The 27682-nt window shown below is 40.8% G+C and overlaps 2 protein-coding genes, 1 non-coding gene and 1 pseudogene across 3 annotated transcripts; 2 read left to right on the top strand and 2 right to left on the bottom strand.

The window, feature by feature from the left end:
- The first annotated feature begins 6269 nt into the window (after positions 1-6269).
- Positions 6270-7433, top strand: LOC133929877 (uncharacterized). Its single transcript, XM_062376633.1, has one exon. The coding sequence runs from the start codon at positions 6336-6338 to the stop codon at positions 7227-7229; it is 894 nt and encodes a 297-aa protein (XP_062232617.1). The 5' UTR covers positions 6270-6335; the 3' UTR covers positions 7230-7433.
- Positions 7434-9133: 1700 nt separating this feature from the next.
- LOC133928169 (E3 ubiquitin-protein ligase APD2-like) lies at positions 9134-12449 on the top strand (annotated as a pseudogene).
- Positions 12450-12888: 439 nt separating this feature from the next.
- On the bottom strand, positions 12889-12961 carry TRNAK-CUU (transfer RNA lysine (anticodon CUU)). Its single transcript has one exon. It is a non-coding gene; the product is annotated as a tRNA-Lys (tRNA).
- A 7074-nt stretch (positions 12962-20035) lies between these two features.
- Positions 20036-27467, bottom strand: LOC133929248 (kinesin-like protein KIN-14K). The gene is made up of 21 exons (XM_062375937.1): positions 27219-27467; positions 26686-26840; positions 26479-26592; positions 25654-25891; positions 25287-25384; positions 25117-25200; positions 24954-25031; positions 24779-24871; positions 24656-24685; positions 24066-24407; positions 23908-23989; positions 23724-23819; positions 23458-23637; positions 23264-23370; positions 22976-23152; positions 22675-22838; positions 22342-22595; positions 22081-22244; positions 20911-21257; positions 20658-20758; positions 20036-20397 (listed from the first exon to the last, which is right to left on the bottom strand). Exons 1-21 carry the CDS (start codon positions 27256-27258, stop codon positions 20327-20329), a joined length of 3015 nt encoding a protein of 1004 aa, XP_062231921.1. The 5' UTR covers positions 27259-27467; the 3' UTR covers positions 20036-20326.
- Between the last annotated feature and the right edge of the window lie 215 nt (positions 27468-27682).

Here is a 27682-nt window from a genome sequence, read left to right on the forward strand (position 1 = left end):
TGGGATTACTTGAACTCCTACGATAATCAAAAGTCTCTGCTTTAAGTAACCGGACCAGAGCAAATCAACCCTTTTAATTATGGGAAAATTGAAAAAATCCATCGCAACTTGGGGATTTGTAAAAAAAACCTTACAACCTCTTTTTCTTGGGTCTTCCATCCGCAACTTTGGGGTTTGTCAAAGACCCGCCTATGACCGTTGATCTGACGATATGATGCTTGCGTGACTTCCTAAGGTTGCTACGGTGGCATAAGGATATCTAGCTTCGATTTAGACATCCAGATGACTATTTAAATCGGCATAGCATTTCAACATTTACGCTCCTTATTCACATACTTTTGAATATTAATCTTATTTAAGTATCTAAAACTAGAGTGATGTATCTAATTTAATGGTTAAGAGACTATGGAAAATTATTCTAGAAGCCAACAAGTCATTTTGGAAGTCACACAAGCACCGTATCATACGGTTAAACGATATTACGAGCTATTTGACACCAAATAAGAGTTTAAGTGGATTGATAAAAAAACAAGCTGTAGAGATTTTTTTTGGCAAACTCTTAAAATTGCAGGCGAATTTTTACAAATTTTCATTTAATTATCTCGTGCATGGTTAGGCCAAGTGGCCAACCATACCAGTTAACCGGCCCAATTAAGTCAAGGATAGCGAATCGAGTCGCCAGACACCATTTCAGGCTAACAAAATTTGTTGCCTAACAAAAAGATCTAGATTAGGCTATCATATATAGCTGAGTTAGAATTAACCAAACTTAGTTATTTTTGGTAATACTGAATTGTATGCTGTTGACCAGTCAGCACCCGGGCACCTGTCACCGTTATGGGTGATCTAGATCGAGATAGGCTTCAATATACCAAAGAAATATCTAGCAGAAGGGTACGAGCCCCCAAAACGGATCAAAGTGGATGAACGATGAATCATACGTATTTTAATTACATGCTTGGAGAGAATAATGGTTGCTGCATTTGTAGAGTTGGTTGCATACAACTTTCAGCTATAATCTTTTAGTTACATGAATCTCTAACTAATGGTCAACGAAGGATTTCAAAGATACATGAATATGATAAACATAATATTGAAGTTGTTCGGCACTTGTAATCCTACAGAATATAAGAATGTTGGAAAGTTTCAGATAGAACGTTTGGATGCAAATAGGAATTCGAAGAGAGAGACGCAAAAGAAGTTTCCATAAGGTCTAACCTGTGGCAGATTTCCTTCAAAATTCCTATAGATTCATGCCTTCTGTAGGATCCAAAGTAATTCCGTATGTTGCATTCCTTCATTTCAAAGGGACATACATGATTTTCCTATAGGATTGTATGTTCTTTCTTTATTTCAAAGGAGTCTAATTGTATGTAACTGTATATAAACGAGTAAGGTGGTCTACATTAATAGTGTGGCTAGTCTCACTATAATATTTTTTTAATTAAAAAAGAGTATTTTTAGCTTTTTTATGAGGTTAGTATCATTTAGTTATAAAATATATAAAATTAGAAGAAGAGATACAAAATATGTTAGTGGAAGAGAAAATTATTTATACTTCAAACTTGTACCCAAATTTTATATATGTATTGGTTCGATTTGTATATGTTTTGATTAACTACCAAAATTATGTGTCACTTGTAGGCAGTCCAACCAAAATTAGAATATATTTGACTTGTCTGTTGCCTGCTCGAGGCGACGACCTTGAGCTACACCGTGTTTCTTAGGCTCTGTTTGGTACAACTTGTGCTTCTACACAATCCGCTTCCTAAAGAATCATGTGAAAAATATATTCTGCTTCCCTGGATTATACAGATCATTCTCATAATCTATTTACTGATAGTCTGATATAGAATCCTAACGTTTGGCATAGTTTTTGCAGAATCCTTTAGAATCAACGAGTATAAGTTGTGCCAAACAAGACCTTCATCTATTATCTTAGTAAGAATTTTAATTATATTATTATTTTTTATTATGAATTTTAGCTATTGATTAATTGTATTTTACATGAAATCTTTATTTAGGTATTTAATTTTTATAATAATGCATTTTTCTAAAACTATATTTGATATGGATCCTTCTTTTCTTTATTCTAGGTAAAATTTAATTATTATTTATTATATTTTATTTGGACTCTTTAGTAAGATATTTTGCTTTCCAAATCGTATGAAAATCGAATTGCTAATTTTTTCATAATTTTTAATTTCGAATTTAGCTATTTATTAATCATATTTGATATTAACTATTTGATTTAATCTAGACCATTAGATGTTTATAAATGAGTAGCCTAGATCTTTTCTTTTTTCGATTAATATGGTAATCTCGTGACTTAAGAATATTTTATTTGGACTCTTTATTTAAATAATTTGCTTCCCAAATTGTATGAAAATTGAACTACTATTTTTTCATATATTTTATTCCAAATTTAGCTATATATTAATTGTATTAGATATCGACTTGTTGGTTTTCAGATTTAGCTATTTGTTAATCATATTTAATATGTACTCTTTGGTTTAATCTAGACTATTAGGTGCTCATAACAATGAGTGGTCCAAATCATTTTTATCTCGATTAACATAGTAATTTCGTGAATTTAAGAGCGAACCCGATGATCTTTTTTAATAATAATATACTCCCTCAGGTTTTATATTAGATGTCGTTGGAGAGTTTTAGATGAGGTGTTTGAAAAGTTATCGTTTAAGAATTGTAAGGATCATCTAATCTGTTTTACCCTTACAATTACTATAGTCTTTTATATACCATTAATTTTATTCAATATTTGTTGCTGTATTGAATAACTTTCAGGTACTTGAGTTATGATGGATAAAATAGTAAAAAAATCTTATTTAAGTCATCTTGTATCTTAAATCCTATCTAAAATAATATCTAATATGAAATTGGAGGAAGTAATACATCAATCACAATGCTTAACTTATCTCTACGGTATTTGAGGCCCAATTACATATGTAGTACTTTGGAAAACAAACAATTATCCAAGTAGTGCTCGTCCAACGTGATAATCATCAAAATCAAACGTGTAGTTTCAGCCACCATCCGTAGGTTCTACCACATTGGAATACGTGCATGCTGTTGGTCATTACTCATTAGCTACGGAGTATTTATTTGAGCTGGCCAGGGCTGTGTATTATTGGTGGGGTGCTATTAAATTTGGACAGTGATATCAAGCTTAGAGGTAGCTTATGAGTTCCTCTCTTCTACAACTATGTACTCGCGCAGCAGCGTAGATTAGCGGGAACACGATTAGGCTGGCGTGGCGCGAGTGCAAAAAATGAATGTCTGGCGCACCCACGATTAGACTTAGCTTTGGGAGTAGGTATCTAACCACATAAACTGTAACCATTTGTTGATCAAAGTAGTACTCCGAGCTATTTAATATATGGACACAAAAGGAAATAAGCATCCTAATTACTCTCTCTTTGGTATATGAGATCATGTCTAAAATGTCAGAAATTAGAAGATCGGAGGGAGTAGTGAATAAAACCTTTGAATTAGTAATGAACATTGACTCGACTACTGCTGCTGCAGCTGGTGGGTGGTGACATCAAAATTCCACTGGTTTTTGTGTCATAATTCATGGAAGGGAGAAAAACATGCATATTTATCTTCATCTTTTTAGCAAATCTTTCTTGTACCTAGCTAGCTAGCATGATTTTCACACGATAGATCTCCCATGTAGACTGTTAATGTACTATATTTTTATTATTCACAATTCAATTATATGCTTCTGATACTCTCGGTAAATTTTTTATGAAGCTTTCGCTAGAGCTAGCATCGACCTCGCACTTATTCTTTTCAATGTTAAGATTCGAAATTTGTCGCGAGAATGCTTATCTCTGGCTTTCATAAGGATTCATGGCATTATTTTCTCAGATCTGGATACATCATCATCATGAATATTCATCATGGTGATCTCGACCTTATGAACTAATTACACTAGTTAATGAAAAGTTTATGTATCATTTTCTCCATATTCCTATCAACAGGCCCAAGCAAGCCCAAATGATTGATGATTTTCGAGTCACTTTCAATCAGAAAGATTCTAATTGTCTTGACTTAAGGAAGATGATGGTGGAATCATCGAATGCCTCCATACAACCTCTGAAATATTTGAAAACGTTTACCTTCAATCAAAATATAAGTGATTCGTCATCTTAAGTCAATATATGGAACTTTCACCACTAAACTTTATTACCATACCTTAAGGTAATAAAGTGCAATGATATAATTTATTTCAACATTCTATCTTTTTAATCGCAAGGCAAAACTATTGCCAATTTCCTTCGAAAATATATTTTTATCATATGTCAAAATTACATGTTTGAAACATTATCTTTTATGAAAATAGTATGTTTTGACCACATTTATGTTAGCACAAAGTATAATTGCTCTGCATTCTTGAAATTGAAGTTGGTTAAGATCTACTCCATTCATTCAGAAATAGTAGTCGTATTTCTTTGAAAAAAAAATCAAATTTTGTGTATTTTGACTAACATTTAATCAAATTATAAGAATATTTAATGTATAAAAATTATACAACTAGGTTCATAATATAAAATAATTTGAAATTATATAGGTTTTGTAACAATAATGATATATTTTGTAAGAAAATCTTAGTTAAAATCCAACTTTAAAGACCGAGTTTAAAAATATATATCTACTATTTTTAAACAGACGGAGTACCTAATCTCTCATAAATATCCACAAAAAGAACAATACAAAGACATTCCGTATACTGTTTACCAATAATTCTGCCAGCGTTAATGCCAAGATTGAACTGATCATCTCACCACGCTCCTTTAAATAGTGGCGGACCCAACATCCAAAAGGGGTGTGCATAGTTAATACAAATATTTGTTCAATATTTACTTGTATCCTAAACATATTATCTAGTCTTTTCAACTCTTTGGTTCGCTTTACATCTTCAAATCATTTTTTTAATCTCTTGATTAAAATAACTATTATTGGTAGCTAACTAACTATATGTCTCTTATGTAACCAGATCTAGAACTTATATACTGGTGATGGATTATTCTTGTTTTGTATTGATGTTTGTTACTCTATTGATAACCTTAGGTGTTAGTCTGTGCAACATCGTCAGCGTCACATAGCAAGATCACAACTACTCCTTTGCATAAATATATTATCTCTATAAATGCTTTATAGAAATATTGTAGTCTATATAATTCTAGCACTACCCTTGTAATATTGAGGATATTCTAAATTAAATATGTGTTACTTTTGAAATTGTTTTGCTTATTCTTCAAAATGTGTGCCATTTGAATTTTTTTTGGTAAGATAAGGAAGGTAAATTTGTTCCATGAGACTTTTAATAAATAACTGATTAACAATAGCCATAATGTTGATAAGTTTTGTAATTTTTTTTGGGATAAGCTATAATGAAAATAATTATAGACATTATGGGTATACAATGGAACAATGGATTATAAAATATAACTAGGAATAAGTTTATAACCGGGTTCATAACCTAAACTAAAAGAAATATCCTGGACTATAGGATGGTTATTAGACAACACCAAACATTTGATATGATGTGGCATGACACTTTGTTAAAAAAAACAATGAATTACATGGCTATATTGCGAGTTATTGATGAGTACTTAATATTGTTATTAATTTGTCTGTTGTGTGCCGCATCTCTTGGCTCGTTGTAAGCACTCAATTTTGTTGAAATGTGTGGAGCTGCTTGTGCAATACACCTTACATACCCCCTGTCATTGTGCTGCTTCATTGCCGCAATGAGAGATGTTTGTTTTTTTTAACACATTTTTTCTTGTTTATGGATGAGCTAATGCATCTTAATTACACTAGTTGAGTCGTGCCAGAGTATTGGTTGTCACATATAGTTGTACAAATGGGTTGTACGTGAGCTGATGTATCTTTCTTTCTTCTTCTAAGATTTAGTTGTTCGGAGAGATAGATATCTTATACATGGATTTCAATTTCATTTTACAAATTTTTTCACCAGCTAAAAAACTAAAATTTGCAAAGTTTCAACGAAATTTCAGTCATTTTTCATTCTCAGCTTTGTAGGTCTCACGTGTCAGTGAAAAAAATCTAGGATTAGATATTTCGTTTTCTCCAAAATTTCCGAATTTTCAATGAAATTTTAAGCCCCGATCTTACCTGCTTAGTGAGTAATCAAATCCAAAGCTTGTGTGAGCAATCAAAACCAAAGCTTCCAAAAACGAAAATTTGGGTACCCATTCCCAACGCCAAGTCCACCCCAGCCTTTAAATACCTCTTCCTCTCCTTGCGATACTGTCATACACATAGCCATTCCTGAAAGGCACGCCATGAACGCTGAAATTTTCCAAAACGAGAAAAGCGACAAGGCGAGATCGATGAGCAGTGATCAGGCGCCAATGGAGTCCAGCGATGGCCCACGTCCTCATGGCGATGCCCTAGCTGTGAGCGCTAAGAAGCTGTGGCGCGTGATGCGCGCCGTCTACCTCGTCCTCGTCAAGAAGCACCAGCCCAAGCTCGCCGCGCTCGGCGTCCACCTGCACCACCTGCTCTCCAGCATGCGCGACCACCGCGGCCTCGCCGCGGCGCGGGAACAGCACCCGGCGCTGACGTACCTGTCCTCGCTGTCGTGCCGGTCCATGGACCCGGCCGCCGCGGTGGTGCACTCGTACCCGCGCGGCCACGGTCACCGACGCGGGTCGTCAGGGCCCGCGGCCGCCTCCCTCTCCTCGCTCTCGTGCCGGTCCATGGACCCCGCCGCCGCCGTGTGCCAGTACCAGTACCGGCCCCGCGAGGTCCAGTTCAGCTGCAAGAGCACGCCTTTGAACAAGCGCCGACGTGCGCAGCGCCGAGCCCTGGGTCTGCAGCACGACGCCGCGGATCAGGGACGTGACCAACCGTCGGAGCCAGAGTACTACGGCTCGGCCGCGGCGGTGACGAGGCTGTTCGAACTCATGGACGTGAAGGAGGCGGCCGAGGAGACGGACGTCGACTACGACGATGTCGACCTTGACCTGGAGAGCGCGGTGGCGTGGCCGGCACTGGCGGTGGGGCCGGCGCCGCGGCAGGTGCGGATCACGGACTCGCCGTTCCTGGCGAGGGAGGAAATCGACGAGGAGGGGAAGGGCGTGGTGGACAGGCGCGCCGACGAGTTCATCATGTGGTTCCACGAGCAGCTGCGCACGCAGCAGCAGCGCAGTACGGCGCACTACTTGGTCAGATAGGTTAGGGGTGCAGAAGCAGAGCACGGCCTCTAGTCTTGTGAATTGTTCATGCATGGTCATGATCAATGCATGGATTATTAGATAAGATTACATGCATAGATCGATGAGCGCGTAAACCATTCCTACCATCTTGACAGTTGATGTATCGGATCAAGTTGCAATGTTTGGTTTTTGTTATTCCGAACACAGTGCTTGAATTTGTTTTTTTTTTTCCAATTCTTCTTAAACTTTCATATTTTATTTTACATTCCTAGCAGAGTTCCAAATATGTGGTGAAATAATTTAGTAGAGTTATGAGTGCTTTTAATTTAGTAGAGTTCCAAAGGTTAACACAGAAGTCCATAATATCTCTTACAATTGACGGTTGGATTTGATCCATACTCCTCGGTGTTTAGCAGAGTATACTGAAGTTACGCATATTTAGATGTGTCCCAGGAAGTTCAGTTGAGCACTGAGCTAGGGTTACATTGCTGGTTGTGAATGTGCCGCTTTGCTGGGGATCGCTGCTGAGAAAATTTTAATTTGTGACGCGCAGTCAATTTTCGCCTATAACATCAGGTTAGGGATGCATGCTTCGGAATTGACGTCACTGCGAAATCTGAAACTGAATTTGTGTCAAGACTTGGGCAAAGAGAAGGATAGTGTTCATATATGCATCACATTCGTTGCTACTAGCCTATATAGCACTGACCAAAGTAACACTAGATATAGAGAGGTCTCTCGTCGATGTGTAAAGCTATCAGGCTGCACATATCCTCCCCCATTTTGAGATCGTACCATGACCTTTTTTCCGGCATCACCTACTTGAACGACCTAGTCGCCAGGGTCTCAGGGATTTTCACGCATAAACCAGAAGAACGATATATTTTCACGCGTATTTGATGTTCATCAGTGCTACCTCTGGTAAAAAAGAATCATGTTATTTCATCTAAAGAGGCAGAAACTACCAGGTAGAATGAAATGGCCTTTCATAATCATGCTAGTAATTAGAGCATTTGAAGACATACACTTGTCGTATTTTTGTCGAAAGAAAGTCACTGTCTTGGTATTTTCGATCCATGATTCCAACCAGTGCAGTAGTATTTCTGCTGCCTTTTGTAAGAAGTATGGGCTGCTTTCTCTGATTCGTGACAAGTTGAAAGTGCAGGGTATAATGTCCGTGCATTATTAGTTTGCTCATTCATAAAGAAATGAAGGAATTGATAGATGTTTCGAACCATATGTCTTAACTTTCACAATTTGAGTGGGCTGCTGATTTTCCAAGAAAGTGCAGAGAATCGGATAAGCATCTCATCTTCGGACTGCAGAGGAACTGATACCTAGTTAAATTGAAAATTTTGCATTCTCTACCGTGTTTGATCTTTAGTAGTGTATCATGTTTTCTCTATTTGGCTTGCTTTATCCTTGTAAATTTGTAACACTTCTGCTTGTATGTTATTGTCCAGTACTTCTTGACTACATGAAAAATGTAATTTGAACTGACAAATTGCCTCAGAAACAGATGCAAATTTTCCATGTCCGGCTTGTCAGTTTGTGTAGCAGCAGTGTCTGTATGGACTGACTTCCAAGTTGATCGTGAGTTCTCCTTCTCTTTTCATAATTCAAGCTTATCATGACAATTTAACTCTGATGGTTCTCCCGGACCTACAGTCACACTTGCTCAAGCCAAACGGCAAGAGACTTTTTTCCTTCAATTGCCAGGACCACGGGGGAGGGAGAGACCATCAACTGCCTCGCAATCAGTTCGAGCAAATCACTGACCATTCAGCCTCGCTCACGCATCGGCGAAATTCGCCACACGTCGCGTCAACATTGCGAGCGAATTATCACGGATCATTGTCACCAACTATCCCTCCATCATTCAGGGACACGAAAGTTCAGGCATCCAACGTACGTTTCCCAGCATGGAAATGGAAGCCCGCACGCCGTATGCAACCGGGTCATCGCGGCCCAAATCATGGCAGGTTTGGTCAGAGAAATATGACCCAAATGATCGGCCGAAGCACGCGTTCTTCGTGTGGAATCCTCGCGCCGGGAGAGGGAGATGGTCAGATCGAACACCGGAGCGAAACCGTAGACGTGCTGGATGCTACAGTTGCAGGAGAAAAAAATGACGATTCGTGCGACCGTATTTAATTCACAGTGCAGTTTCCTCCTCGGATTGCTTTCTCCCCGCGCAATAATGCAGAGCAGAGCGCGCGAGCAGGCGGGCGGGCGGGCGGGCCGGCGTGCGTCGAATTCATGCGCCCCCCTTGCTTGCTGGAGTTGGACGCGAATTGATGAGCGGAAAGGGATCGGCACGGCGGAAAGAGCTGCTGCGCCTGCGCACGCATTGATCTAGCGAGCGAGCGAGCGAGCGAGCGAGCGGCGCGGCTGGTCGGCGTTGCTTTCGCGTGTGTCGTGGTCGCTGCGGACGGATTGGCAGTCGGCCGCTGTGCACGCACGACCTATCACCCTTTCCATCTAATACGCACGATCTATCTGTTAATTATCTCATTTAACTTATAATTTTTTACCTATTCTTTCCATACAAATCCAGTCCTCATAAACTATATATTCGGAATGGAATTTTCATGATTCGAAGAGGCGGCTGGCCGTGAGGTGAAGTAGGAACGGGAGAATGGAAACTCGTATCGACCGTTGGATCAAAAGCAAATGATCAGATAAACTTTCGCATCGTTCATAAAGTATGCCTTCCCAGTACGTTTACGGAGAGCATTATCCTTCCCCAAGCACAATCCATTTATTAAGAGTCTGTTTGTTTTTTATTCTAATTATAAATTTTAATTTTAAAAGCAAAAGTATAAATAAATAATTATAATATAAAATTTGATTCTCACAATCCACAAGCTAAATTACACTACAAAATTTTATAATCTATAATCTATTAAAGAGCTTTCATAAATTCTACAAATTAGACTGAATTCTCACAATTTAAAGCTAAAATAAACATGCCATCTTGCTGAGGTGTTGACATTGCAGCCATCTTCCATAGGTGTGTAATCGGATCGGATAGCGCATCATGTATCTATAATATAATTTTTCTCAGAATCAGAGTTGGACGCAAATAGTGCTAAATAATTATTTCTTCACCATCTATCTTATCCTATATTTTGTTCTCGAAGTCGGAGTCAGAGCGGATTGTTGTATAGATATCGGATAGTTGAATATATGAAATTTTTTTTATTTCATTTGCATCTTCACACAACACATTAAACGGTATAAAGATGTAATCAAAGTAAGCACAAAGAAAATGATCTGCAGGATATGAAAACAAGAGTATTCAGTATTATTTATCTATATATGTATACTAGTACTATTACACCACTCATCTGCTCGATCGGTACAAGCAAAGTGCCATGTTAATCTCTATTTTGCTCTGAAATTCTGGTTGTGTGATCTCCAGTGGTGCTCCATAGGTAAGGAAAGTTTTACACATTGGGTTGAGAAGTCATCAGTACACAATACCACATTATCTTGGCACTTAGTGCAAGGTAAGAAATGTGATAGCAATCAACAACAAGTTCAGTAACATTCGAAATATTAATACTATTAGACTGCCCAACAATAGGAAATGGAACGATCGGGCAGACCATCGATCTCTCTTCTGAGTACTACATTGCCGTCCACAACTTAAACGATCGTCAGGACACAACGGTAAAGTAGCCATCATCAGGTGAACGCCTGGAGTTCCTAGATGCCGTGCAACAGCATTTGCATTTCTTTTGAAGGTTTCATTCGGCAGGTCCAGCTGGACTTCAGAATCAGGACCTTGTTCTACAACACCACAGGAGCAGATTGCAGATGCTCACCGGGTCAGCATCTTTGCACGTACAGATTACAATTTCTAGGACAAAATGTTGCAGTTCTGTCATCCGGCCACAAATAAGTAACATAAACATTGAGGCTTGTAATCTTCAGCTTCTTTCACATATATTCCATGTTCACTTTAGTATCATGCACTGATCTAATACATGACCCTTCGTCAGGGACTGAACTCTGCTGAACAGTACGTGAAACTGGCATACCAACCTCGCTGGATAGTGTACGTTGTCGGGTCAGGTACTACTCCAGCTCAAACATCTCTGAAGTGTTAGCATACCCTGTGATTTCCATTTGCCAACTAAATATGGAAATCCCTCGTACCGTTGTAGGCATCTTGGCTGTTGTGCTGCTGGTCTCGTACGAAATACTGAGCATGCTGTTCGGAACTTCGGCCCCTGCACCGGAGGCGGCGGTGCAGACCGGAGAACGCCACTGCTGACGAGCAAAGAGGAAGACAGCGCGAGCCTGGGCTCGTCCTACGACTCCGTCTCTCACGACGGCGACGAGGACGCGGAGGAAAGGGGCGAGGGCGGCAGCGACGGTTGCGTGGTCTGCTGCGTCGCCCGGAAGGACTGCCTCTTCCTCCCGTGCGGGCATTCCGCAACCTGCTACGCTTGCGATGCGAGGTAAGCGTCGAACTTTGGAACGTGCGTATGATGTGACGTTTTTCGAGAACGTGTAATGATATGATGTACCTGTTAAATGGGCCGTCCGGTTGGCCTGGCCAGTTAACCGGGTTGTGCCGTGTCAGTCCGCGTGTCAGAGACATGGTCCACGGCACGGTTTGTGAAGCATAGTACTGTGTCAGATCGGTCCGGATACGGTTACGACACGACGGGCCGTGCCATGCCCAGCAGGGTGGTCGGGCGGCGATGCGGTATGGGGTGGCGGGATGGGGTGGCTAGGCGGTGGCGGCGAGGTCGAGCAGCCGAGCGACGGGGCAAGGTGGTCGGGACCGAGTGGCGAGGTGGGAGCGGGGTGATCGGGCAACCAAAGCGGGCTGTGCTTGTGCCAGCCCATTAAGCCAGGTTGTGTCGTGTCGGCTCGGCATGTCGCATGCTCAGCCTAGACACGGTCTAATGCTCGTGCCGTGTTGGCCCGATCCAGCTAAGCTCGGATCGTGCCGTGCTTGGATCATGCTTACAGTGATATGTCTCAGGTCAGTTTAGTAGACACGATACATTTGGACAGTTTTAATATAATGTGATAATAAGTTATTAGAGTTTTAATAACAAACATCATTAGAATCGATAAGTTAAATACAAGATTAACATACGAGACATGGCCAATATAAATTAATGAGGAGAATGATGTTGCAGGATTGTGGAAGAAGGTGGTGGCTGCCCGTTCTGCCAAAGGAAGCTGAAGAAAGTGAGAAGGATCTTCGCTGTCTGACTGACCTGACCGCTGGCTTCTCTGATGGTCTTGCTCTGTACCGATCGCCATCATGGCCGGCATGAACCGACACCTCCAAGTCTTGAACGTCTGGTGCTGTTTCTGAGAAGTGAGAACCCGAGGACAATTGGTCCGACCGTATGTTAAGGCTTCAGAGTTTCCCGTTTTTTCATCGGAATGGTGGGGGCGCGGTCAGCCGCCGGCGGCCCTCGAAGCAGATTGACGACCAGGCGGGGTGACCCTGCGCCGTCGTGCGGCCTGACAGGGGCGCGGTAACGTGGCGCCGGTGGCAAGCATCCTGGTGGATCGAGGAGCAATAATGAGTGACGTGCAGGCAGGGCGAGACGAAGGCCTTCCCGGCTGTCGATACGGCACGGCCAAGCCGCACGGCTAGATGGGCAAGGGTGGCAGTAGCAAAAGGAGAACACAAAAAATGCTGCGCCCACCGTGGGGCTCGAACCCACGACCACAAGGTTAAGAGCCTTGCGCTCTACCGACTGAGCTAGACGGGCCTTGCTATTGTGATGACCTTTTTTATAGTCTTGTACTATGTATGTTATTTGATAACATGATTCGCTTCATTTTGCAAAAAACGGAACGGACTTGGAATTATAAACTGTCGAACGAGTCTTGAATGAAGCACCGATCCAAAGAGAGATTCAACATAAAAACCAATATGTGCATACATGATGGCACGCAAAAAAGAAAAAAAAAATCCCAATCTCTGCAGGCCAGCAACCTCCATCAACATGAATCCAACCAAAGTTAGAGTGGTTGAGGAGAAGCCACGAAGAGGACCTTGCCATTGTCACGAGTGGCGCCATCGTCCCCTTCATTCTGCTTCTCCTCCTCTTCCCCAGATCTAGAGATAGGTGAGAAGAGGATTTACTTGATTGGGTGAGAGAGGAGAAACCAACTAGACTCACCAGCGCGGGGGCGAAAATTTGGTCTCTGGCGGACGAGTGGAGTTGCTCCAGCTACAAGTACCAGGCAGGTGAAGGTGGAACCATAACACTGTATAGAGCTGAGATGAGTACAGATGATATCTGATTATAATGGGAGCGGTATGGGCTTTGTAAAAAGCCGTATTTGATAAAGCTAGGACTCGATTACAAAAGGTCCGAAACAAACATCAAGCAACAGGATTGGTTGCCCCTTAATCAAATCACGTTACAGTTATCTGAACCAAACACTACCTACAAGAACACCAAAGACAGTTAATCAAACAAAACACTACCGACGTACGGCAAGCTTTGTTTTTTCCATCCCTGTACTAAACTAATGAGGATTCATCATGCATGTGGGATAATACCAAGGGGCACAACGTAAGTTTGGTCGATAACTGTTCTGCCACACTTTGTGTTGTCGAGCTATGTCGAGACTCGAGAAACTTTTGTGGCGGTAAAATCAACAGCGTTCACAAAAACTTTTGCAGATTTTATTAAGGAAATGACTGCATGACAAGTGCCCAGGGTTGAAAAATTGTGAGGTGTGTCAAAACTGCGGCAAATAAAGAAGAGGAAGTATAAGCGCACAAAAGTATATTGGTGATGGGTTAACTTGTATTTTTTTTCTTTCATTGTACTTGCGAAGTGCGAAGGTGGCTTTCAACATCTTTATATTCATTTCCGTTACGTATAAATATCGAATGGCTTAATGTCATGTGCATGAAAATTAGGGGTGAACTCATTCGAATTTGTAGCTACAGGATTTGTGAGGAGATTCGTGCTCACGGGTGGGTCATCATCATCCCCGACGATGTCATCATCTTCTCCCATGAGGTTGTCTTCTTCTGTGAGGTTAGGGTTAAGGGTTGGAGTTCGGGTTTGGTGGGTACTACACTAGGGATGGCTAGGGAGATCAATCGGCCCGACAGTGGTGGTGAGCGAGACGAGGTGGTGGTGGGGCGTCGCCGGTCGTGGTGGTGGAGGACAACTGGTGGACGGTGATAGTGATAGGGACATCATGATCAGAGTTGTTAGGGGAGGCAGGGGTCAAGAACAGCAGCTCTAATGGCAGTGGTGCCGCCAAAGCCGATTGGAGTGGCGACAAAGGCGAAGGCGCCATAGACGGATTCACCAAGCAAAGCGTGAGCTCAGCACAGCGGTGCATCAGGAGGCGACCAGTGGGAAATAGAGGACAGGTGGAACTAGGTTGTTCGTGTAGCAGACTAGGTGGGAAAGAAGATCGATTAGCATGAAACGTTTTGTCAATAGACGGAGATAGGTGTCACACTTTTATTGACCCTGTATATAGTATATACAGGGTGCCTTGCACCAGAGTCGGACTCGTTCTAGATCATAAGTGATGCGCACTCATGATTACGGATGCTGATAATTAGCGCATGCGCGCTAGGGGAACCGCTAGCGCATGATTTTACACAACATGTCTTTTCAATTGTGGGTAAGCACTACGGTTCCCATCTTCCCTTTTTAGGAAGGTAAGCGGTGACTCTTTCATCTTTTCCTTTTCACGTAATTATAAAAGATTGAAATCTCCCCCTAGAAAAATAGGAAGCACTACAACAAAATAAATCATCCGTGCCGCCTTATCAGTGCCGGTTAAGCACAAACCGATACTAATAAAGCATCAGTGTCGGTTCGTTATATTCTGAGCTCGATCCATGATTGAGCCAGGTTGAATCGGCACTGATACTCGTTATCAGTGTCGGTTCTAGTTAACAACCGGCACTGATACTCATTATAAATGTCGGTTCGTCAATATGGATCGACATTGATAACTTTTATTAGTGCTGGTTCGTTAGTAGGAATGGCAGCGATATTTGAGCCAAACCCAAAAAATTTCGGAGGTAAAATGAACAAAGTTCCTCGTACAATTATGAGCTCAGAGCTCAGCCTTATCTCCTCACCCCTCTTGCTGCTGCTCTCTCATCATGCTCAGAGCTCAACCTTATCACCTCACCCCTCCTGCCACGCTGTTCTCTCGCTCAGATCCAAATCTCTCCCTCCCTCTCTCTCCATTCAAATTGTTGTGGATTTATGTGCTGCATGCATGAATTGTTTGATTAATTAGTTTCTTCTTTCTCTTCTCTGCTGCTCAAGATCAACACCACCGGACTTGTTGGGGGTTCAACCGGGGGGTTCAACCGAGCTCCCATGCCTCGCTTCAAGTCCGCAACTAGGCTACGCAGATTGAAGATGTCTTGCAGCACCATTGATGAGCTTATCATATAAAGATTTGATTTTTCTCTCCCTCTCTCTCTCTCTCCATTCAGATTGTTGTGGGTTTGTGTGCTGCATGCATCCATAGTTTGATTAATTAGTTTATTCTTCCTATCCTCTAGCGCTCAAGATCAACATCGGCGAGGAATGCATCAGTATTATCTCTCTCTCGATCTCGATCTCGATCTCTCGATTCTGAGCGCGGGAAGGGACAAATTCATCGAGGAAGGCACCGATTTTACCGATTGTCCGCTTGAGTAGACGTTCGAGTAGATCTTGGTGGCGGTGGACAGCGTCGGGGACCATGAGCAAATCTGTCTGGCGCGTAGGCTATTTGTTCTATTGCGCGCTAAGTAGTGTGTTATTACTTTATGTGAATTGGAACGATGTTGATGTGGTTATGAAAAAATAGATTAAATTGAAATGATGTAGTTATGTCGATACGGTTATGTCGATCTAAGTTTTTTTTGGCTCTATAATATGTATCAGTGCCAGTCAGAATAGGAACCAACATTGATAGTGTTGGTCAGTGCTGGTTCTCTCTTAGGAACTGACATTGATACTGATTATCAGTGCCGGTTCAAAAATCGCTACTGATCGTATTTTTGAGCTGGCACTGATGACTATTTCTGTAATTTTGTAACAAAAAAGTTGAGCTCAAAACTTTGAACTAACATTTGTGAAAAAAGTTTGGACAGGAACTTTTTACTAAAAAAATGAACTGAAATTTTTTCACCAAACTTTTTTTTAAAGTTTGAATCAGCAATTTTGTATCAAAAAAGTTGAGCTCAAAATTTGAACTCAAACATTTGTGCAAAAAGTTGAGGATTATTACGGACAATGTAATTGCTGCATATGAGTGTTTACACTTTATGAAAACAAACATGTCAAAGAAGAATGCACGTTGTGCGATGAAGCTTGATATAGCTAAGGCATACGATAGAGAGGAGTGAAGCTATCTTTAATCCATGATGATCAAGTTGGGTTTCCATCGATGTTGGGTGGGAAAAGTGATGAAATGTGTTACAACTGTGTCTTTTCAGTGTTCAATGGAGCAATTCTGGAGAGTTTCAAACCGACAACAGATTTAAGGCAGGGAGATCCTATCTCCCCATATCTTTTTTCGCTTTGTGCCGAGGGACTTTCATGCTTGGTAAATAAAGGCTCTTTCTGTATAAAAAAAAGGCTATAGCACAGATTTGGGGATCACGATTGCGGCTTCAGCTTCTCGCGTCAGTCACCTTTTATTGGCTGACGATAGCTTGTTGTTCTTAAAGAGCTCAGCACGAGCGGCTGAAGAAGTTAATCTACTGCTCACAAGGTACTGCAGTGCGTCGGGTCAACAGATAAATTATGATAAATCTTCTACGTATCTTCTTTAGTAATGGGTGCAGCGAGATTAAACATATAGCGGACCTTCCAACTGAATCTCTAACTGAGAAGTATCTTGTTGGGGGTCGTCATCAAGACCCCCGACGCGTCTAGACTCCGTCTGCTTGGATCCGAAGATCACCTGGCTTTGGAGCCTCCGTAGCCTACGGGCTCCGGACTCTCTCCCCAAGTCTTCATAGGGTTGCGGACCTCTAGAGGCACTAACTCTCGGAGGTTTTGGTGAGGCGGTTGAACCCCTCTCCCCAAAAAATGATCAGTAGAAAGGGCCTATCAGTCATCATCCGTCTGTCATGAAGTGACCGGCGTTTAATGCCGGTCTAATTGACGGTCGGTCTGACACCATGTGTAGGACGGGCGTCGCAATCGGCGACCGATCGCACACGGTAGTCACCTGCCGTCATTGTAGTGCCACGGTTAGATGATGTCATCAGAGTAAGTAAAGAATTATCTAGGCATGAGCAATGTTTTATTAGGCTGATCCTAAATTCCGGTTATATAGCAACAATTTGTATCTCAACCCCTCCCATAGGGATATACATGTGCACTAACCCTCTGTAAGACACTATAAATACAGACCGTTGATACACGGTGAAGGGGAACCTTAGCCTAGAAAATCATTCATGGTGTTCCATTCCTCTCAACTTCTCCTCCAAACTTAAGTCATCCCCGTGGGTTGGCTCTCGTCGCACCTTGTTCGTGGAAGACATATATTCCTTTACCAACATATCCTGGCCTACCGACAGATGTGGGGAAATCAAAGGCTGGTGTGTTCAAATTCTTGAAAGATAGGATTTGGAAAAGAGTACAAGGTTGGATGAAGCAAACTCTATCAGTAGGAGTTAAGGAAATACTGATTATATCAGTTGTGCAGGCTATCCCCACAGATTCCATGGGTTGCTTCAGATTGCCAAGGGGTTTATGTAGAAAATAAATTCCTTGATCAAGCATTTTTGGTGGGGTAGCAAAAATGGGAAGAGAAAGACATGCTGGGTTTAGTGGGATAAAATGACTCGACCAAAATTTATGGGAGGCATTGGGTTCAGAAACATCGAGTTATTTAATTTGTCCCTGTTGCCCTGTTGGCACGACAAGCATGGAGAATTATTCAGAATTCTAAATCTTTGAGTGCTCGGCTGCTAAGAGCAGTTTATTTCCCCAATGTGGAGTTTATGAATGCATCTTTGGGGAGAGGCCGTCTCAGATATGGAGAGCAATACTAGATGGAAGAGATGTTTTATCGCAGGGAATCATTAAACTCCACATTATGAATTGGTAAAACAGATATCTCTCAGCCCTGTGCAGCAAGATGATTTTTGGGCTTGGCATTATGAAAGGAGTGGAATCTTCACTGTTAGATCGGCGTACAGAATGCTGGTTCAAAACAAGTTCAGGCGCGAAGATTATCTAGAGAGCAGAACCGAGTGTTCTGATATTATTGGCAAGTCAGAAGAATGGAAGGACTTTTGGAAGCTTAAGATACCACCGAAAGTTGGCATTTTTGCATGGCGATTAGCTCTTAACTCACTGTCGATAGGTGAAGTGCTGAATAATAGGTCCATGGCAACACATGCAGGCTGTAAGCTTTGTGGCTGTGATTGTGATAGTTGGAGACATGCTTTTCAGTTGTACTCTAGCCAGGTGTGTGTGGGTGCTGGTGGATGAAGATTTAATCAAACATATAGCTGAGAATTGTACTACCGATCCAAAAGAGTGGTTCTTCTTCTTGATGAAGTCATTGTCATAGGTACACTTGAGGAAACTTTTGATCTGTTGCTGGGCGATTTGGAGGGCACGGAGAAAGGCTATTCATGACGATGAATTTCAGTCCTCTATCTACTTATCACTTGTGGTTCTTGGAGGATCTGGAGGAGATTGAACCTGAGCAGGATCATGTTTTTTTTCCTCGAACACTGAGCAGGATCATGTTTTTTTTTCTCGAACACTGAGCAGGATCATGTTGCAGCAAGGAAAATAGAAAGACGCTCTGCTCCAAAATGGATCCCTCCAGCAGCCAGGGGCGAAGCTAGAGCTCAACCCACCCTGTTGCACACACTTAAGGCATGGGGTGCACAAAAGGTGAGATATGGGCCTACAGCTAGAAAATTTTATTGGGCCCTGGTGCCTGTGCACCAGGTGGGTCCATTGGGCTTCGCCCCTGCCACCAGCTGGTGCTTTGAAGATAAATGTGGATGTTGTTGTGGCTCGATCGGGTAACCGCGGAGCTGTTGGTGTTATTTGCAGAGACAGCACAGGACATTGTGTAGGCGCAAGTGCCTTGATTATTGAAGGTCTCACGGATCCAGCCACTTTGGAAGCGCAAGCAGTCAATGAGGGTGTATCATAGGGAAGGAAATTCAGTCTCACAGAAAAACCTCTTATTGTACATGTCACTTATTGTACATGTCACGTGTCTCACTACTTTCTCTCAGTTGCACGTGTCAACTATTATATCAGTAAAAACGGACATGAATCAGAATCTCACAAGAATCTTTCGGTAAAAAGTATCATAAAATTTCCTTCTTGGCATTGGTGCTTCAAGTGTGCGGTGGCATCGGATTGCCTAGAAGTGATCAACAATCTGACAGTGTGCGTATAGCATGATCCTGAAGGAAATTCATATCCGGAAAACACATGATCCCCGAGATCAGTTTCAAGAATGAAGGCAGAGTCAAATTGCAAAAATCTCTGTTCTTCACAGGTGGGGAGGCATGTCTGGCTGCTTCACCCTCCAGATTTTATACCTGTACCAAACACTACTATGAATGGATAAACTCTGCCTTCGTCTAAAAAAAAAGGTCTACAATACGCGTGAACTTACTGCTTTTCGTAGAAACTCAATATCAGAATAACCACTAGCCACTTTCCATGACCCATACTGGAAGAAAATCACATCCCTCTCCATGACCCATAGTAGAAGAAAATCACATCCCCAAACCAATCAACAGCATCGGCAGTACATGGGAGAACAAAACAAATCTAGTGTTGTTGGTGACCAGAAAGATCACAGAAAAGGTGGAAAATTCATTGTAACAAATAGGTGGTGTAGCGATGTACAACTTTGAAGGTGCACCGATCCCTCCAAACGGTCACAAGCCAGAACATTTCACAGCAAAAAGGTATTGCATGATGTTTGATCTAAATAAACAAAAGATCAAATGAGGACTACACATCTTCTACCAACGAAATATTCAGCATTTCTAGAGTTACAATCATACATCAATCCTACAGCTACCTCACAAATTCACATTTCTTGGATTGCAATGGACATACAAGATACAAAAAAGCAAACGGAATCGTGCTCTTCTACTGCCATCTTTTAGAGCCCCTGACTGAAGAGCCTCCTGTTGACTGGCTCGATGGAGCTTTTGTATGACCTGGTAAATCAATACAACTCTCGTTTGAGTAGCCACATGACTATCATATAGCATTTTTGTGTTACAGCGTGAGTCAATATAATTTGTCATTAGTATCACCATATGTCATCATGCCAAGATGTGCAAGCACCAAGCAGCATGCTAGTTTTCTGAATTCTGAATGTCCAATCGTTATTGAGTGTTACTAAATTTGGTAGATACTATAGTAACAACCTATTATATCAAATAAGTTGTATGACTTGGAGGTTTACAATACATACTTGGAGTCTTGAAAACAGCATCCCTTGGTTTTGATCTGGACATTGCTGGCTGCCCATTCTTTGTGAGAGTGAATCTGGTTATTCTCGATGGAACTCTATGCCTGAAAAAAATTTAGCATTACCAAAGAAGCAATCATCATTGAAAATAGATGAAAAGCTCCCATGATGAATAAAATCATAAAATGAAAAAAGATACAACTGACAGACAAATGATGATTTGCTAGAACTGATTAAGCAAGTTGAGATGACGTACATCCGTTCCGTTGTCATCTCAGTTTCACCCATAGATAAACCATCATCAGATGCATTGTCTTCATATTCTGCTTCATCCAAGCCCACAGGTGCAATGTCAGTGGGCGAATTATGATCAGAATCTCCATTCACCTCAGCATAACTCTGCGGATCTGATAGAACTCTATCAGTAGACTTGAGCATTCTTTCACTCGATAATAGTTGGCTTGGTTGGTTTACTATGTTCTTTGTCAAGGTAGCCCCATTTCTTTCAAACGAAAAATTTGGGCATTTGACTTTGTCTTTGATGAGTTGGAGCTGCTCGATTTCCATATCTTTGCGTGAAATCGTATCTTTCAAAGATGCAACCTGGGTAAAATATGTAAAATGTTGCTTTACAAACTGAGATGCCAAAATATTCATAGTAACATGTTTATTAAAATTTACATCATTATCAACATAAAAGAACTTGATTTCCATTCAACAGTTCTACTTCAAGTCCTAGTTTTCTAGAAATCTAGAACGACATAAAATTTGGAGATTATAAATGGTGCAATGAAGGTTCTAAACATTGATATGTTTCCCTTTCTTGTTTCCTTTTATAATTGATCCAAAAGTATATTTGCAGCAGGCTGTTGTGACCTATTTTCCAAAATAACCTCAGCAGGACTGATGCTACTGGTTCTGACTCCTTACTGGTTTGTGGTGTATTCTTAGTGCTAACCGGTAAACAGAAACAAATACTAGACATAAACCTATAGAAAACTCAGCTAACAAGAGCTTGGAATGATTCTACTATTCTTTACAAAAAAAGAACATAACGATTCCAAGACATGCTGATTCTACACATTTTCTGCACAAATATTGTGAAGAGCATTATTAACATCGATTGAATAAGCAATCAAAATCAGCTAATAGAGTCCATAGCTTTTGAGTAACTAACTAAATGCAATCACCACAACCACTTGAGTTCTGAAATCGAATCCTAAGCTGGGATAACGGATAAGAAGTGATCGTAGAATTAAAAAAGGTACTTTGGAAGTTAGATTTGCTAAATACTAACATCACATTTATATAAAGGCATGCCTTTTTTTGGAACACTTTGTTTTAGAATTAAAAATAGCTCAGCCAGCATGAAAAAGGAAAACAAACAAATCCATTTATTGACAATCAGACGGAAGAGTATAAGAACCTGTTCCAACAGCTCCTTTATATCCTTTCCCTCTTTGTTACTTCTCGCAGCACCTAACTCTACTCCAGACACCCTTTCAGCAAACTTTAAAGTGCTTATAGTTTCTGAATATGACTCAACGTCGGGATTTATTTGAACAAACATTAGTGTCTTTGCCTGTCCACCTGCAAGAAAAAAATTACAGCAATCACATGAATCTACTTCCACATGAATCTACTTCCACATTCATGATTTACTAATGGTAAGTAAATATTTGATTACCTAAAGAACTTTGAAGAACTTGTGTTAGCTTGCTGTTTCTATATGGCACATGGGCATTTTTCTGTGCCAAAGCAAAAATCACATCACCTAAAGCAGAGAGTGATTTGTTTATGTGTTGAGCCTCTTTTAATCTATCCCCAGTTGCTTCAGACCGCTCAACCCTTTCACTCCCAGCAAGATCAATGAGATGTAGACAACCCCTAGAGGTGGATCCATTCTTCAAATCCAGCCCTCGAATATGTACAGTCAAAATGCTGCATGGAATAAATCTTTTAAAATAAGCTGAAATACTCAAATACATATAGAAAAACTTCAATTATCAGTTTACTCCACCTGTGGGACCGACTACTCCTTTCATTTAGAGCAGTTGAACCAACTGCTCTATTTGCTTGCCCAATTTCCATCAAGTCTAATACATCTGATGTCGATTTAACTGGGTGCAAGCTTGCGTCTGGGACAACAAGCCCATTAGGCTGAGAAGTGCTCCAAATTCCAAGTGTTTCTTTATGTTAAGGAGAATATCATAATCATTTTAGACTTGTGAATAACATCATTGTTCTACACAGTCTATTTTGATTGAAAAGGACATAAGAAATGTAATTAAAAAAACATAGCGACAATTTAGAAAAGGATATCGTTTCTGTGCAATATCGTTGGACAAAAGATCTCGCACTTGTTCATTGTATATCTCAACCATCTGTACTCCTACCTCGTACGAGAAGGCATTTCTCCTACTTAGTGAAATATCAAACAGATCATTCAAAGCTCGATAATTGACACCCCAATCTTGCTTCGATGTGCTAGGTCCACTCTAAAGAATAAAAATTACAGATAATAAAGAAACAGATATTATAATAAGTAATATTACTAATATAGGGTCAACAATAATTTAATTACGATTGAGATCCAAGTTAGTTAGTACCATAGTGTAAGTTTTGCCAGAACCCGTCTGGCCATATGCAAAAATACACACGCTGAATCCATCAAGAACTGATCGAATCAATGGTTGTATGTCTGAGAAAACCTCAGCTGTGAAATGAAAGAGAATAATCAGCATGCAAGGCTATTATTGTGAAAATAAACTATCAACCGATTTTAGTTTTGACAAAAACATACCTTGAGAAGACATTGGACTAAACACTTTGTTAAACTTGAACATCCGATGTCCATCCTTTCCTTGCTTAAATGGATTTGAAATAAGAAGTTCACCATTTTCACCAATGTAGTCAACTGTGGTAGATTTTTTGTCTTGACCCGCAAGAAATGGTCTTACACGACAATATACCCTTATATTGCCTAAAAGAGAAAAAATATTGATATAAAATAGTCACATCCACAGCTGTGAGCTAATGTTATAAAGAATGCTTTGAGAAGCAAAATACCTTTTAATTCTTGCACTTCATTGAACAACTTCTGATTCTCAGCCAGAACTTTGTGATAATTTTCAGCGGCATCAACTAAACATTTCAAACCAGATCCTACACAAGTTTGAGCAGCAAAAGAAAATCATATTAAACATTAAAGTAATTGTGAGCTTTTGTACAGCACAAAACAATAAAAGTGTACCTAAATTGGACATCTCATCTCTCCACTTCAATTGAAGGGTATACATGTCATTTTTTATTGATCGTGATGATAACCTTATGTCCTATAATTTTTTAATGAATAGCATGTAAGTAAAATAATGGCACAAAATGAATTTAAACAACTAAAGATAAACAAACCTTGACATGCAGTTGTTGATTATCCATATAACTCTGAAAAATGTTCTCCTTCTTGTTCCACAATTGTGATTTTAGCTCGGAAACAGCCTCAACTTCTTCAATTTTCTTGTTTGATTGCAGTAAAAGATACTCAACTTCCTTAACTTTGGTAGTTAATTGTTCCTCCATTTGCTTTGCCTTCCTTTCGATTTGCTCAAGCTTGTGTTCATGCATTCTATTTGTGTCTTCCATTTCTTTCTTGAGGCTACTTATAATGTTTTCAGAATGTTCTTTCTCTTTCATTAACCGAACAACATCTTGCTCACCAAGTTTTCTTCTCTCTTCAATTTTTGACTTCTCATCCTATAAGAAGAAAAAAGACATTACAATATGTAATCGTACTCCTAAACATTACCATAATTCTATTAACAGTATTAATGGTAAAAGAATGATGTTTGAGCCGTCCTTTTTGTCAGGTTAGATCTTATGTATTTGTTATTTCACTGATATAACATCTCTATACTATTATTGAAACATACACAATGTAATAAGTGAAGAACAAAGAGGAAACTTCCAAAAATATAGGAAATTATGTCGGATAGGGGCCACACCTTGATTATCTGAAGCCTGTTTATTGCCATCTGAGGAAGAAAACTACATGTGTCAATATTATAAGGGGGGAACCTTTTTGAACAATCATATTTTGTCTAACCATCAGGGAAATGAATCATTACCTGATTTTCTTCATTTGTGCCATTTACTAATATTTCAAGTGCTTTAATTTTTGAACGGTACTTCTCTTCTCTTGTCTTGATGATAATATTTTGCTGCAGAATGGGATCATCTAATTCAAGGCTAGCATTTGTAAGCCAAAAAAGGAAAATGCATGTTTTAGGAATATTTTCTTACACTTCTTATGTGTTCTGCTTGAATACAGAGACGACGCTCAATCTCTTGAACGACTTTTCTCAGTAAGTAAACTACACGCTGAGGGGAGGAGGTTAAAGTTAAGCATTGCTGTAAACAGTCAGCAATAGAAAAGGGAGGTATGTAGTTCAAAATAAAGACATACATGTGGTATTTCTCCCTTTTTCCTCTCTATGCTTTCATCCAAAATGCCATTAACAACACTAATAAGTGACTGAGTTGGTGCATTCTGTGAGAAGAAGTTTATTACTGTTAGGACAAGGACATAAACTAACAGGGTAACACAATTCAGAGCAGTATCCTTGAAGAACTTACATCCAAGCTGTTAGAATGCATCATCTCTGAAATCTTGGCAGCTGGAAGATCAGAATAGGATCCACGTTTTAATTGGAAAACTTCGTGAAACTTTTGTCCTGCAGGATATGTAACATTATACCATAGATTAAAAGGGTATGGAAGATATGGAAGCAGGCAAGAAGCAGGCCTACATAATGCATGGCACTTGAGACAAAGTGCAACATGTTATAATATTGTGGATGTGGATGTGAATGTGAAGCTTGGAAATGATATTAAAGTAATACCAATTATTATGTTTGCATAAACAATTTAAGATGTAATATGAATATGAATATTTCTTTTCCAGAGAATTCATGAAAATTGTCTTAAAACAATATTTGCATACCAGAAAAGACAGAAGTTTTATGCTGGGCCTTGGGATGTGGAACACCATTTATTCTGTCCTCTCCAGGGGATCTCTTCCCTTGTGCTGCACCAGGAACTTGAGGCATGTCCATTTCCGGAACTCCCCATTGCTTTCTTAAAGGAATCCTGTCAACATCCGGTCGAGTACCACCACCTAATCTAGGATCCACACTGTCCCTCAAAACCAAGAGACATTCCACTACCGAAGACATTGATCCCTGTAATCATCAAATCTATGTGCGTTAACAGAATGTGACAACCAGGAATATAGGAAATAGTATGTCACATCTTGGATTCAGAAATAGATAAACTGGGGAAGTTCACTCCAAGTTCCCATGCTTGCGAGTCTCAGCAACTTAAAAATATTTGAATACCATGTTATGAGTTACAACTATGTTGTGACAAACGAAGCTACAGTCGATCATTTTTGTAGTCCAGTTTCTTGAAAGCAGCCAGCAAAGTACAAAAACCAGAATTAACACCATATCTTGTATCATGGAACCAGAGTTTTAAGTTATCGCTGAAGTTCAATCATAGCTACACACTGAGATGATATAAAGAGGATATTTACCACCAAACATAATGGAAATAAATAGCCTCTAGACACACACTCACTTTTACTTATCTGTGCATAGATGACTAGAAAGATGTCAGAGGTACAAATATGACAAACAATGCTAAGCACCTTAGTATGAAATACTGCAACAAGAACAACATTCATGAAATAAGAAATGAGCTTCGGCGGTTATAGCAATTCAAAGCTTTGGCATGCATACCAACTACTTCGTGTGACGAGAACCCTCACCTCATCAAGATCTTTCACACTGAAACCTGGCAGCCCCATATCAGCAACCACTGAGAGGAACTTCTTCACATTGCCTGACCTCTGATCGGACGATGCATGACCGCCCCACGACCCCTGAACAAAACGCCCGCATTCAAAGCACAAACATCATATCCACAGTTCAACAAAAAAAATTAAAAATATATTATCCTGGTGCAAAAGGCTCGCCTCGAGAACACCGGGGATGAGTGTGTTCACAGTATGGCACAGGACCGTGCCGTCACTGAGCAGCTCTCGCAGCTCTTCATCGGACGAATCCGATGGCAAACTAAATTCCGGGAGTAAGGAATTGAGCCATTCAACCACATCCGCACGTTGATTAGCTGCAAGGTTTTCACAACATCTTGTGAAATTATTAAGACAAAAATGAAGGGAAAAAAACACGACTCCGAGCTCAGTAGCCGCAAACTAGAATCTCAGAGCAAACAAAAGCCTGACAGCAACGGCCTCACACACTGATGCTACTTCGGTAAATATACTACTAAACATAAATCAAACATCGAGATCCAAACAATGAGGCCCCCGACCTAAAATTCAACTCTATAAACAGTAAATAAGAGCTTCAAATCAGCCGGTTGCCTGTCGCTGACCAATTGCCAGCACAATCACCTCAAAATCACGAGAAAACTCACTCTAACACAAGCTTTGAGCTCCTAGGCTCGAATTTAACAACCCAGGGGCATCCAGATCAGCCGGCTCACCTGCGTGGATCGCCTCGACCTCGCCGTCCACGCTCCCCATTCCTCGCCGCCCGCACCGGCGCGCGGGGGGGCCGTTCCAGATCGAGCCCGCCGCCGGAGAGATTGGGCGGATCCGAGCTCGGCTCGGGCCGAATCGGAAGGTCCGGTGACAATGCGCCGCAGGGTTTTGCCTCCGCCACGGGCGCCGGCCTGCGGCTGCGCGTTGGCCTCTGTGCGCTTTGTTTCGTTTCGTTTCGGAATGGTTGGTCTGTTCCCTCGCGTAGGTCGTGAGGGGTCACCGTTACCGTTGTCATTAAGGCTGAGCCGATGAGGGGAGTGAGTTTTTTAGGCAATTCCCTCTGTACCATTATAAATTTTACTTATTTCCTTTATGCCGTCGAAAATTTTAAATTTACTTCTGTACCATCGGTTTTAATAATACTGTTTACAGCCACAGCTGTACTCCGCTCATTGAAAATAAGTGG

This window comes from Phragmites australis, chromosome 9 (assembly GCF_958298935.1).
Source record: "Phragmites australis chromosome 9, lpPhrAust1.1, whole genome shotgun sequence".
Lineage (NCBI taxonomy): Eukaryota > Viridiplantae > Streptophyta > Magnoliopsida > Poales > Poaceae > Phragmites > Phragmites australis.